The sequence below is a fragment of the Echiichthys vipera genome (assembly GCF_963691815.1).
Source record: "Echiichthys vipera genome assembly, chromosome: 16".
NCBI classification, from domain to species: Eukaryota; Metazoa; Chordata; class Actinopteri; order Perciformes; family Trachinidae; genus Echiichthys; species Echiichthys vipera.
Window position 1 is genome coordinate 6,507,820 of NC_139841.1, and position 15,486 is coordinate 6,523,305.

The following is a 15,486-nucleotide window of genomic DNA, read 5'->3' on the forward strand; positions in this document are numbered from 1 at the left end:
ATTCCGCTCGACCCGATGGACTGAAAGGACAGATGAATGAAGACTGCCTACACTAACGCCTATCGATGCCTGGCCAAGGACCTGGACGCCTATGCCATGAACACGGACATGACAATGGATGGCATTGGCAGCCTGCATGGCGGGGTGGCCGTGGGTTCCGTGCTACCTGACGTGGAGCTGATGAGCGGCCACAGCCCGCACCACGGCCGCGGAAGCTCGTCGGGGGGACACGGGGCGGCGGCGGCAGCGGCGGCCACCCTGCGGATACACCAGGACCTGGCCGCCGCCGCCGCGTCGTCCCGCTCTGCCATGGTGTCCGGCATGGCCACGATACTGGACGGCAGCGGGGAGTACCGTCCGGAGCTGTCCCTGCCGCTGCACCACGCCATGAGCGTGCCCTGCGACACGTCCTCTCCCGGGATGGGGATGAGCGGCACCTACACCACCTTAACGCCGCTGCAGCCGCTGCCCCCCATCTCCACAGTGTCGGACAAGTTTCACCATCATCACCATCACCACCACCACCAGCGGCTCTCCGGGAACGTGAGCGGGAGCTTCACCCTGATGCGGGATGAGCGGGGGCTACCGGGCATGAACAACCTCTACAGCCCCTACCACAAGGACCACATGTCCGGGATGGGTCAGAGCCTTTCCCCGGTGCTGGGTAACGGCCTGGGTTCCATACACAACACCCAGCAGGGTCTCCACAATTACGGCACCACGACGCACGGAGGCCACGATAAGATGCTGAACTTCGACGCGCACCACACTGCCTCCATGCTGGCCAGAGGGGACCACCACCAGCACCGAGGCCTCGGTGGCCCGGCGGCCGGGATGATGCCGCACCTGAACGGGATGCACCACCCGGGGCACCCGGCCGTATCCTCGGCGGGCCACCACCCCCACCCCCACCCCCACCCCCACCTCCAGTCTCCATCCCACGGGCCCGTGTTGGCTTCCACCAGGGAAAGACCGCCCTCCTCCTCGGGGACGCAGGGGGTGAACAGCTCGGGGCAGCTGGAGGAAATCAACACCAAGGAGGTTGCGCAGAGGATCACGGCGGAGCTGAAGAGGTACAGCATCCCCCAGGCCATCTTCGCCCAGAGGGTGCTGTGCCGCTCCCAGGGGACCCTGTCGGACCTTCTGAGGAACCCCAAACCCTGGAGTAAACTAAAGTCAGGCCGGGAGACCTTCAGGAGGATGTGGAAGTGGCTGCAGGAGCCCGAGTTTCAGAGGATGTCGGCCCTCAGACTGGCAGGTAAGAAAACAACAAACGGCGGTGCCACGCTGGTGTTTGGGTTCGCTCTGTGCGTCCGGGACACGGAGAGGAATTTCTATCTCCCCATAGGAAAAAAAAAAAATCAAAATAATTTCCCCAGTCCTGTCACTTTTTTTAATCTTTTGCTGGCTTTGTTTTGGTGTTTCCTCGTGGCTCCTTCCCTGCATAGCACTCAAATTTGGTCGAATGAAATTTATTTAGAATCACCGGTGTTATGATTACCATTATTGATCAATAACAAACAGGGATCGATAGGAAATGACAAGGTCACGGGATTTCCCTCCAACAGTCCCCTCTCTCGGCGCCGTGCAGCAGCCCGGATTGTCTTCTCATGACCCTGCATGTAAGAGGGGAAAACACTGCACATGATTCCGCTCTCGACCCAATTAAGGCGTCCAAAATAAAAACGCAAATTAAGAAGCAATAAGAAAACAAATGCAAAGATGAAAAAGGCAGTGATTTCATTTTAAAATATGTTTTGCATTTGGAAATTATGCACACAATTTAGGGAAAAATTCACCCATTAAATACATGACTGCAAACTGTAATTCAATCAAATGGATCCTTTTTATTCTCGGTGAAATTCAGTGGCATCGTGCTTTTATTTGAGGTGCAGGGATTCTTTTATCCAGCTGGTGTAGTTATGGTCATTAGCCTGTTAACCCTACTCATGGTGTTAGCAGAGAGAGGTGGGAGAAAGCATGCACAGCAGGCAGGGAGGCACTGAAGAGGATTTGTGTTTGATTGTGAGGAGCTTGAAGTGATCAGGCTATATGTGACATAAACATGAAGGTTCATAGCATCAGTGGGTCTGGTGCCCCCTCTAGTGAGGAACCTGGTGTCTGTCCCGTGAACGAGCCTCTATTGTCTGCAGGGGACAGCAGCAGGGACCCAGCAGCAGGGACCAGGACCCCACTGGGTTCTGTTCATCTCTATCAGGAATATTGCAACAGGAACAGAGCAGACTGTTGCTGTGGGCTTTAGTTGGTCTGTGGTGAGTTCATGCTGACATTTGATCACATTTGTTGTATTTAGCAGAAGTGTTTTAGGGTTATTTTTCAAATTGTTTTATAAGCCTGTAGCATATTTGAGTTTCTGCAATTGGTATTCTGCAAAAGAAATAATTAGAGCGTTTGAATTCACCTGAGTTATAAAGTGTGTGATTTGCACACCCTTTTAATGCCGCTGTTGTAAATCTGTATAAAAATAAAGATCAATTGCACAATTGAACAGGTACATTTTCCTAATCTGGTTTCAACAAATAAACAAGGAGGAGGGGAGCTAATTATTTAGAGATCGTGAAGGATATGTTTAATAACAGTATACACACAACCCAAATAAGACTTTTCATGAGCCAAGAAAAAAAATCAGCCTTATGACATTTTTCAAAATATACAAATTATATTCTAAATTATAAAACAAAGTCAAAGTTTCCCAACCCATTAAGGAACACCTTCAATTGAACAAAAAATACATTGTGGTCACGGGACAGTGACAGATTATTTGCTCTATCTTGTTAAGTTTCAAAAGCTTTAAATATGTTGTATGAGGTCAGGTTGCAAACACCCTCTGGTCCGACAGTAAGATTTGTAAGAAATAGATTGGAATCGTTCTGGGATGACGCCTGGGAGACTGGGATATTTAGAAACATCTTGATCCTTACATCTAAATTATTTCCCAGTTTGAAAGCTTCACTCTCACTATTTCACTTTGTTTCAGTATCAGTTCTTCTAATTTCAGGCACGTGCTAAGCAATATGTCTGAAGTCTGTATAAACTCCTATCACGTGTCCTTTATTAAAACATCACAGTTATTGTATATGCCTTTCGGAAATCGACTTTATTTAACTGTGGTTGTCATAACTCTAAAGATACAAATCAAGATACATAAGGCAACAAAGCTGAACAAAGATAAGGACACAAGCTCAGCTACATATACACAGAAGCCGATTGAAAACAGATATATACATATATATATATATATATATATATATATATGGAGACAAAAAGCATACTGTAGGCTCTACAGATTTACTGCTGTACAGTGTGTGGCAGTGCGAGGCCTGCTGGAATAAATATTCTCTTTTATTTTAAGTGAAATGGCCATTATTATATAATGCTGTCAAACAGCAGACCAATTGTTATTAATAATGCAGCAGTCATTTTGTCCAAGAATGTTTGAAATAATGTAGAATGAGGAAAACTTCAGATTTAGTAAAAAACAAAGCAGTTTTCAGCTCAACTGAATGATAAAGCTCATTTAATGCTTAAGACAATTCTTATACCTCTTTAGCCTAAAAAAACCTCTAAAATCCAAAAATCCTCATTGTCATGAAGCTTCAAACAAAACTGTGTTGCGTTACGTAACCTAGTGTGAGGTCTTATCTTATAAACTGATCCGTGTGTTTCTACTGTCACTATTATAAATCCAACAATAAAGCTTTTATCTTCTAAAGTTGTTTTTGATATGCTACATGATTACCATTGATATTCAGGGAATTATCGTACTGAAAACGAATGTGGAGTGTATTTGTGCACCATAGCATTCCTAAAATATTCCTAAATGGAGAGTAATTATTATGCCTTATTTCAAATGACTGCAATAATTCTAGGATAATTGTATAGTTACCTCATTACTTGTGTTGCCATTGTATTACATAAAGTATCAATCATTTTTCTGAAACAAGAGAAAACGTTAAGTATTGCAACAGGAAAAGAGCAGAGATCAGAAAAAACAACCAAAAATATATCCAAATAAAAGATAAGTGAAAGAATAGATGCAATATGTTACAAATATTCATAGTTGTATAAAGTAAGGTCAATATATTTTATTTATCGCGGATATGTATTATTCTACAAAGCACTGAATATGAAATTCCTTCACAAATATTTATGTATTTTTCAAATTTGAAATCCTAATTACCCAAATTATGATATATATATATATATATATATATATATATATATATATATACATATAAAATTAAATTCATCAGTATCTGTATCAGTAATAACCCTATTGCAGTGTGTGTCTGCTTTACTTTAGTGAATATAAACTACACGCTAAACGCTAAACGCTAATGCTTTTCTGCAAAATAATATTTCTACATTCTTCCATAAAACAATATATGTAAACATAAATCTTTTTTCTAACAAGAAAAGCTTAATAACTTTTTATAAACCCGTGTTATTTCCTATTCTATCTCTAATATATTCCTGCAGTCTTCTGGTGTGTGTGGAGTTTTAGTGCGTTTATGGAGATCGTGTTGTATTCTAAAATCCTATATCTACCATGGTTGCATCACACACGTCCTGGGGTAGTTTCTGCATCGTATTCCAATAGTCACCTTTTAGATTGTGGTGTAAATGCAGCACGGTTCCAAGGGACTCGACATTCTTTGCTGAATAGACTCTCATGAAGAATAATCAAATAGGTGACGTTTTCGTTTGCTTTTTCCAATTAACGGGGATCCAACCGTCCCGGCGTGGACAGCTGATTCTCGAAAAATTGATTGGAATTTTGCATTTATTTAGCCTGGATTCAGTCAGTGGATTTGGTCGAGCTCATCATTTAAATGTGTGCACATGCTAATGTGGATGGGATCATCTCTGAAGGATTTGACTGTTATTTCGTTTGGGCTTCTCTGATTTTCAGGGCTGGTAGTTGACCATATATGTGAATAATGTGACGGTGGATGGAGGGTGGAGCTGGGGGAGAGCAGGGGAGCGTTCACGTGAGCTGTGTTGCTCTGTTGTGAAATGTCACCGAATGGCCTCGTAGGCTACACATACTGTTGTCTGTTGAAGCTTGTGATGAGAAACACCTGCTGTCTGCTGTATGTGTGATACTGTTTTCTTTTTCAAAAGGCCCAACATCCACAAATAAAACCTAAAAACATTATTCGAGTTAGGTATTGACAGCTTTTGATACGCTACTAGTTCAAATCGTGCTAATAGTTAGCCTGCCTGGGTTTTGGCTACTGATGCCAAAATGAAGGAACAAACGTAACCCCCTTTTCATGTAAAAAAGAACTAGTAAGCACTCTCAGTTGTCTCCTTAGTAAAGTTAGCTCGCTAATTTAGCTTAACAGTTAACTTTACAACTCTAGTTTACTCTGTCTGATTTTCAGGATGTGTTTTTCAGGTTAAATACATGTAAAAACAGGACATGGGTTTGGTAAGTAGCTTGCTAGCTGGTAAAATACAGAGTTTCGTTTTTGTCTAATAGCTGGGTGGAATCAGAAGCTGAAGAAATGATTTTCTTCCCCCTGATTTCAGGAACAACAGTAGGAGACAAAAACACAACATATTTAACTTATCTTAAAAAAGCACTACTGGCAGCAAACCCAGCAGGCTACAGGAACAACTGGTGACCAGCTTATTAGCTAACAAGAAACAACTTGTAAATCAGACAATTTTGGAGTTCTTCGAAGGGTGTTTTTTCTCTGTTGATGGATCTAGGCAAGCAGTTTTCCATGCTTCCTGTTTTTATGCTAAGCCAGGCTTAATTAGGCCTAACTTCCCTCTGTATCATGTAAATGAGACAGCTTTGGAGTCGGGGTCATGAAGCCTCCATGTTAAAGATATTTTTAGGTAAGGACAGAAATATGAATTGATTTCTGTCTTCCAGCTTGTCTCTGGATCTATAATTGGCCCGTGTTGTTTCACAGAGAACGGGTCAATATTGTCCAGGTTTTAGGTCAGAAACATGTTGCGAAGATATTCCTTGCATGACTTTTCTACTCATTTATTTATTTTGCTCGTCACATCGCGCTCCTCTCTCCACGGTGACTTTAAAAGGATTTTACAGAGGTAGCCTCAAATACTAGGTCGACAAAAAGCTACAAGCAACCAATAGAGCTGAGGTCAAAGGTCAGAGCCGCAACACTCAGACAATAGATGGAGCAAATATCCCCGTGACCCTGAGACTAGCAGAGGAGAGGAGCAGCATGCATGGGGAAGAAAGAACTAACAGCTTGTTTTGATTTCTTTTCTCCACACTCATGTTCTGTACTTTCACTACAAAGAAAATATTAAAGATTATAAAAAATAATGTAGTGATCCCACCACATTTCTCTTTTGGTTCTCTCACTCAGTTTACTTCTACCTATAAATCTGTTTCTTCCTGTCTTAATTCCTCTCTAGTTCACATTAATGCTGAAACGATCATTTGATTCATTGATTAGCATTTAACTGTCAATCGCCAAAAAATGAAACGCCTATTTTGTTATTTTCAAGAGTCATTTTTAAAGCAAAACGGTTTCTAGTTCCAACGTCTTGATCTTTAGAATTTTATTTCTTTGTATTGAATTATAGTAAATAACAATATTAATGTTTTGGGGTTTTGAACTATTTGTAGGGCAGGATATGATATTTTAAGACATCAGATGGAGCAGAGTAATAACTGTATGTACTGAATAATGAGGTTAAGATTTATTCACATAGCACCTTTCAATTTGTGAAAACAGTGTTCAACTAGTACACTACGAATGAATTAATTCCCAAATAACTGCCGATGTGACCTCAGTGCACAGGAGGTAAAAATGCAAAAATGTGAGTTTTGTCCACTGGCAAGCATACAATTCAACAAATGTATGTGGAGAATAACATTTTCCTATAATGGATGAATTATTCATCCATATTTACTTTAATGGAGCTTTTCTTTCAAGGAATTAATTTCCATTTATCCATTTTCCCCATGATTAGTTCAAATATTATTATGATAATAATGATTAATAATATAGTAAAACCTGTTAAATGGAGCACTATAACTTCTTAAAAGGAAAAAGCACAATTGTACTTTACTTTATGCCGTCCAGAAGACTGTTTTCTGACTTTTGGAACCAAGTTTTATCCTCATTTAATTTGAGACTTCTTATAGACGTCCAATCGATCGTAGAATCTTGGCAGTCATTTAGGTTACATAGATAGATAAGATACATATGACAGACAAGTACAGCATGGTGTTGTCTGCATAAAAGTGAAACGATCCATTAAAATGACAAAAGTCCCTGGGGTAGCATATACATAGTAAATAAAACAGGGCCAACAACAGAGCCTTGAAGCACTTTTTAGTTCATATGGCAGCATAAGGCATCTTGTCATAACTTGGCCCCAGAAATGTTTTCATTTAGATAAATCAAATCTAAATCAACTAATTATCATACCTACCTACACCTATCTGTCAATGAGCATCCCAAAGATCTACTGAATTGAAAGCAGAGCTAAGATTTTTTCAAAGTCAGTTTACATAAAAATGTAAGATTTAAACTTTTAAGTCAGAATGTGTTTTTAACTAAATTTGGCTGCCTTTTTCGCGACCTGGTCCACAAATTTGGACGGACCGGGGCATATTGCCGGCCTGATTTTGCACCATGTAGTTTCCATGTAAATACAGGTGATTGTGGTGGCGCAGGCGTGACTTAAGCGGATGTGTCGATGACGTAAACTGTTGTGCGACCGGGAGTATGAAAAGCAGGAACAATTGATCACAGAAACGAGAGAGCAAAATATCGACTGTCATGATGAGCAACTGAAGGCCCGGGAAATCGGTGAGATGCTGACCATCACTGCGAGTGTGACCATTTTCTCTAAAAAACCCATATTGTTTCCGGACGGGGAGAAACCCCTGTCTATTTTGTATACGTGCCTTGGGGATTATTTTCATGGTTTGAAGTAAACCCTTTCAGTTTGGTACCTCACCTCTAAAATTGCCATTTTCCTCTCTGATTTCTTTCCCGCCTTATAGGCGGAACTAAGATGATCATCTTTTTACAAATGTCACCGAGCTGCATCCATGAAAAATTGTGCACTAAAACTGCCACAAATGATATGTATAATTTTTGTATCAGAAGATAAATAATGTCAACAAGGATGCAGCTGTACAGGTTGTTGTAAGTCGACATACGTAGATAATTTATCATTGAGATGTTTTCAATGGTCGTAAAAAAAAAAAAAAAAAACTACTACCACTATCATAGCCTCTGTGTCGACCTTTAATGTTGATGGTGGGACAAATCCATCAGTTACTGCTGACTGCTTAGAGCGAAACCAAACAATCCCTGCAGCCAGGTTCCAAACTGATTAATGTCCATGGTTTTGGCATGACACGTTCAACTGTCACATATGGGTGTAATGTTTGGGTGATTTCTGCCTGCCAAGGACTCTGCGCACTGTTGAATGCTCCCTTTAAGATAAGAACGACATTTCAAGCTCGTGCACATTGCTAAACAGTATATTATGATGAAAGAAACACAAATCTGTGTCTCTCTGGAGCTTTTCCTTCATGCCTCCTTCTGCTCTCCTCCTTCGTTCTGAATCTTTTTCTTTCTATCTCCTCCTGGGGACCTGTCTCTCTCTTTCTCTCTTTCTCTTTTGGGGGGAGGTATTATGTGATCGCCGGGGGAATTGAACACAAGAGCAGAGGCAGCAGCGGCCTGATGAATTATTGATGGGAATCTCGGCGTGACCTGCCTCGGTCTGCTCACTTCACTTCTTCTTCACCTCCCAGCCGGGTTAACCAGGCAAAATGGAGGGAGGGAAGGAGAGAGAGAGAGAGAGAGAGATAGAGAGAGAGAGAGAGAGAGAGAGAGAGAGAGAGAGAGAGAGAGAGAGAGAGAGAGAGGGAGAGAGAGAGAGAGAGAGAGAGAGAGAGAGAGAGAGAGAGAGGGAGGGAGGGAGGGAGGAGTCCATTGTTTGGTTGGAGGATGCTGCCTGCCTGCGACTCCAAGTGAATTATGGATGAAAAGACAATGATGCTCAAATTGGTGTTAGAATAGAATGGCTCGTATAAAAGCTGGGGTACAAACAGGGGCCATGATCAGCACAAGGGATAAACATAAGAGAAGTACTCTAATATTTAGTTTGCATGGTTCATTCAATATAATGTACAACCCACAGTACTATCCATCAGTACACCAACACAGTCTGGTCATCCTTAAGATGCTGCTGCTCTGTCTCTTTTTAACACAAATACTGATCTCACTGACATTAATTCAAAACTTTGCTGTTGTTTTCCATCGCTGTTAAGTTGCTGAAAATGAAAAAGCAACACTCACTACAGATGTTTCATATTTAAAGCCTCCCACAGAAGGATTTTGAGCGGCTGGAAGGCAAATCATGGTAATGAAGAAACCTGTTTTTAATAGCTTTGGATGACAGAGATGAAACCGTATGAAAGTTTCATATCAAGGTATAGTGACAAAAATGATCACAGTTATCAGTGGTTAAATGCGCCGGAAATGCTCAAGATGTACTTATACACACTGATTCCTTTCAACAAGTTTTATATTGAAAATAACAAATAAAATTACAGCTCTTTGGACTTTTTGTTCTGAAAAACTGAAGAAAAAATTCCCCCCATAAGAATAACTTAAGTTATTCAAAATTGAACAAATGTATTTCAGACTTCACATTCTTCACATTAATCATGCATCAAGTATTCCAATACACTGAGAGAAAAGGAAGATGGAGAGAAGAACTGGGGCTGAGGAGACTTTACATGCCTGAGACCCTTAAAATGATGATTTACTAATATAACAGTTAAAATGATGATTCACTAATATAACAGTTAAAATGATGATTTACTAATATAACAGTTAAAATGATGATTTGCTAATATAACAGTTAAAATGATGATTTACTAATACAACAGTTAAAATGATGATTTACTAATATAACAGTTAAAATGATGATTTACTAATATAACAGTTAAAATGATGATTTACTAATATAACATTTAAAATGATGATTTACTAATATAACAGTTAAAATGGTGATTTACTAATATAACAGTTAAAATGATGATTTACTAATATAACAGTTAAAATGGTGATTTACTAAAATAACAGTTTAAATGATGATTTACTAATATAACAGTTAAAATGATGATTTACTAATATAACATTTAAAATGATGATTTACTAATATAACAGTTAAAATGATGATTTACTTATATAACAGTTAAAATGATGATTTACTAATATAACAGTTAAAATAATGATTTACTAATATAACAGTTCAGTAAATTGATGATTTACTAATATAACAGTTAAAATGATGATTTACTAATATAACAGTTAAAATAATGATTTACTAATATAACAGTTAAATGATGATTTACTAATATAACAGTTAAAATGATGATTTACTAATATAACAGTTAAAATGATGATTTACTAATATAACAGTTAAAATGATGATTTACTAATATAACAGTTCAGTAAAATGATGATTTACTAATATAACAGTTCAGTAAAATGATGATTTACTAATATAACAGTTAAAATGATGATTTACTAATATAACAGTTAAAATGATGATTTACTAATATAACAGTTAAAATGATGATTTACTAATATAACAGTTCAGTAAAATGATGATTTACTAATATAACAGTTCAGTAAAATGATGATTTACTAATATAACAGTTAAAATGATGATTTACTAATATAACAGTTAAAATGATGATTTACTAATATAACAGTTAAAATGATGATTTACTAATATAACAGTTAAAATGATGATTCACTAATATAACAGTTAAAATGATGATTTACTAATATAACAGTAAAATGATGATTTACTAATATAACAGTTTAAATGATGATTTACTAATATAACAGTTTAAATGATGATTTACTAATATAACAGTTCAGTAAAATGATGATTTACCAATATAACAGTTAAAATGATGATTTACTAATATAACAGTTAAAATGATGATTTACTAATATAACAGTTAAAGTGATGATTTACTAATATAACAGTTCAGTAAATGATGATTTACTAATATAACAGTTAAATGATGATTTACTAATATAACAGTTCAGTAAATGATGATTTACTAATATAACAGTTAAAATGATGATTTACTAATATAACAGTTAAAATGATGATTTACTAATATAACAGTTTGAATGATGATTTACTAATATAACAGTTAAAATGATGATTTACTAATATAACAGTTAAAATGATGATTTACTAATATAACAGTTAAAATGATGATTTACTAATATAACAGTTTGAATGATGATTTACTAATATAACAGTTAAAATGATGATTTTCTAATATAACAGTTAAAATGATGATTTACTAATATAACAGTTGAAATGATGATTTACTAATATAACAGTTCAGTAAATTATGATTCACTAATATAACAGTTAAAATGATGATTTACTAATATAACAGTTTAAATGATGATTTACTAATATAACAGTTAAATGATGATTTACTAATATAACAGTTAAAATGATGATTTACTAATATAACAGTTAAAATGATGATTTACTAATATAACAGTAAAAATGATGATTTACTAATATAACAGTTAAAATGATGATTTACTAATATAACAGCTCAGTAAAATGATGATTTACTAATATAACAGTTAAAATGATGATTTACTAATATAACAGTTAAATGATGATTTACTAATATAACAGTTAAAATGATGATTTACTAATATAACAGTTAAAATGATGATTTACTAATATAACAGTTAAAATGATGATTTACTAATATAACAGTTAAAATGATGATTTACTAATATAACAGTTAAAATGATGATTCACTAATATAACAGTTAAAATGATGATTTACTAATATAACAGTAAAATGATGATTTACTAATATAACAGTTTAAATGATGATTTACTAATATAACAGTTTAAATGATGATTTACTAATATAACAGTTCAGTAAAATGATGATTTACCAATATAACAGTTAAAATGATGATTTACTAATATAACAGTTAAAATGATGATTTACTAATATAACAGTTAAAATGATGATTTACTAATATAACAGTTAAAATGATGATTTACTAATATAACAGTTAAAATGATGATTTACTAATATAACAGTTAAAATGATGATTCACTAATATAACAGTTAAAATGATGATTTACTAATATAACAGTAAAATGATGATTTACTAATATAACAGTTAAAATGATGATTTACTAATATAACAGTTCAGTAAATGATGATTTACTAATATAACAGTTAAATGATGATTTACTAATATAACAGTTCAGTAAATGATGATTTACTAATATAACAGTTAAAATGATGATTTACTAATATAACAGTTTGAATGATGATTTACTAATACAACAGTTAAAATGATGATTTACTAATATAACAGTTAAAATGATGATTTACTAATATAACAGTTGAAATGATGATTTACTAATATAACAGTTCAGTAAATTATGATTCACTAATATAACAGTTAAAATGATGATTTACTAATATAACAGTTTAAATGATGATTTACTAATATAACAGTTAAATGATGATTTACTAATATAACAGTTAAAATGATGATTTACTAATATAACAGTTAAAATGATGATTTACTAATATAACAGTAAAAATGATGATTTACTAATATAACAGTTAAAATGATGATTTACTAATATAACAGCTCAGTAAAATGATGATTTACTAATATAACAGTTAAAATGATGATTTACTAATATAACAGTTAAATGATGATTTACTAATATAACAGTTAAAATGATGATTTACTAATATAACAGTTAAAATGATGATTTACTAATATAACAGTAAAAATGATGATTTACTAATATAACAGTTAAAATGATGATTTACTAATATAACAGTTCAGTAAAATGATGATTTACTAATATAACAGTTAAAATGATGATTTACTAATATAACAGTTCAGTAAAATGATGATTTACTAATATAACAGTTCAGTAAAATGATGATTTAGTAATATAACAGTTAAGTAAGCAGTGATAAGTGCTGTTGGCTTTTTAGGACAAATAAACAAGAAAGGTAAGCACAGTCAATGATTCACTGTACAGTACTTCTTGATGATATGGCGAGACTCTATGAAGATGTGATTTATGGTGGTATGGTATGAGTTGCATGTAGGCAAAAAAAAAAATCACTTTTGTGTGTCCCTCTAATCTTGATATTGGATCTGCACCAAACTGTGCTGTGTGTTACGCTGAGTAAGCTCTCAGCTCTATTTGAACAAATAAGTGAAATCTGCAGGACAACAACATCGGTAACGCAAATGCCCGGGTATAGCCTGTTTATTGTTATCATCTGCAGGACATTTGTGTGTGTTGTGGCTGTGGTGCGGAGAGTCATGCTGCAGGCAGACTCAGAGTACGAGCTGCTGCTGTCAGCCACAGTGCTCTCTGTCTCCCGCCGTAGCTCAGAGTGTAGGCTGAAGGCAGCTGCAGAGCCAGATCTGGGTCTGTCCTGGGCGGTAACACTAACCCGATGGAATTTTACCAGTGTTTATCATGAAATCCCCAATACACACACAATACTCATCAGAATGATCACTTCATTGCTGATTTTGTTCTTTTCACAGGATTTATTGACTTCAGTAAAAATGTAGAATATCTCCAGACTTATCTTGTAATGTCTTTTATTTTTTTGAGTGAGAAGAGCCCACTTAGAGTGAAATTGTGCCGAAAATCTGAATGACTGAACCTAAATATTTTCCATTTTACGCATCCTGCTGCAGGCAGACACAGTGCATTATTTATGAGCCGGACCCTGCTTTATGACACAGATTACCAGCAGTTACTGTGTGTGTGTGTGTGTGTGTGTGTGTGTGTGTGTGTGTGTGTCTGTGTGTCTGTGTGTGTGTGTGTGTGTGTGTGTGTGTGTGTGTGTGTGTGTGTGTGTGTGCGTGCATGCCTGCGTGCATGTGCATGTGCATGTGTCTGTCTGTGGCCTTACAGTTTCAGACTGTGGGAATACATTTTGTGTTCATTTTCAGGGTTTGTGTTTGGACCTGGTGCATATTCACAGACTCCTATTGATCCGTAATAATGGATTTCAGGCTGCTGAGAGACTTTTGATGTTGGTTGTGTGTCAGCGTGAGAAGATTTGACAGACACTGTTATCTCTGTCCTGTGCTGTCGATAGCAGTTTTGGAGGCTGGAAACCGAGACATGGCGAAGTCTGGTCAGAGGCGTCTGGGAGTGTTTATGCATGTGTGAAAAAAATTGTATACAAAAAATTGTAGCTGCAGAATGAGGTGTGTAAAGTCCGATGAACTGCCTCTTCTGATGAAGTGATGTCACTTGTGTCAGCGTTGGTTGGAGATGGGTTAGTGAATGAAATGGAAACGATCTGGGGGTGTGGAGTTAGAAAGACGTGAGCTTACCACACAGACCTCTCTAGCCCACTCCCAGTCTTTTTTGCAGGGTAGAGGCTAACCCTTGATTATACTCCCAAACAGATGCGTACACGGACAGCTGGGGACACCACGGATGCACACTGGTTCTACTGTCACTACATTCTTCTGTCCTTTTGGAGGACATTCAGCTCATAGGCAGCAGATCGCACAAACAAGTCCGAGCAAGTCTGGCTCACATTTAGATCAGTTCTCATCCAGGTGTAAATTACGTCTATACAGTTTGGTCATCTAAAACGGGGCGTACCTGTGTTTCCCGGGTCCTGTGTTCCCCGGTCACATACAAAGCCAAAAAATGTCCTTTGTTCCCAACTTTGTTCGTGACCGGGGAACAGCGGCCTTTTTTTATTTAAAAAAAGGGTCTCATGTTCCCTGCTTTTCCCCAAAAGGGTCCCATGTTCCCCGGTCAGTTATTTTTCCTGAAATCAGTGCCGAATTCCCCGGCAAATAGGTCTATGTAGACCCTAACACTACCCCTAACCCTAACCCTGACCCTAACTGTAACCTCTAACCCTTACAAAATGCTGAATTAAATCCGCAAAGGCAGAGGCTTATGTGACTGGGGAACATAGGGATGACCCCATCTAAAGTCACTATCTCTGCTCCTCTTCAGCTCTTCTGCAAAAGCAAAATGAGTAGAACCTATAAGGGGTGACCCCGAATGGTCAACTATTCGATTCACTCCGAGGAGCCTGATTCGACTGCCAATCTCACAGTCAAATCGTTGCAAATGTGCAAAATGTGGTTATGAAACACTGGATTATTCCATTCTGGCTCTGGGGGTGCTGAATGTCTGATTTTACATCTAGATGCTTGGTTTCTCCCAATAAACCATGATAAATAGCCTATGTGGGTATAAATTTAAGCCCATTAATAAATACTGTTGCTAAAAATGTGAAAATAGCTCATGTGCTTTTAATCTGTTTCCTTAGTGTGCAGGAATAACCCCCTCCCCCTCGTAGACTAAGTTTTACTGTCCACGATCCGGCTTTAAATCTATCTGGGCATC

General features: G+C 37.1%; 1 protein-coding gene across 1 annotated transcript in view; it reads left to right on the plus strand.

The window, feature by feature from the left end:
• Window positions 1-36: 36 nt before the first annotated feature.
• onecut2 (one cut homeobox 2) overlaps window positions 37-15,486 on the plus strand; it is a gene marked incomplete at both ends in the record, with an annotated part of 44,697 nt that continues 29,247 nt past the window's right edge. Inside the window, one exon of the mRNA XM_083930265.1 lies at window positions 37-1,258. Coding sequence (XP_083786391.1) covers window positions 37-1,258 — 1,222 coding nt within the window. The remainder of the gene's footprint in view (window positions 1,259-15,486) is intronic.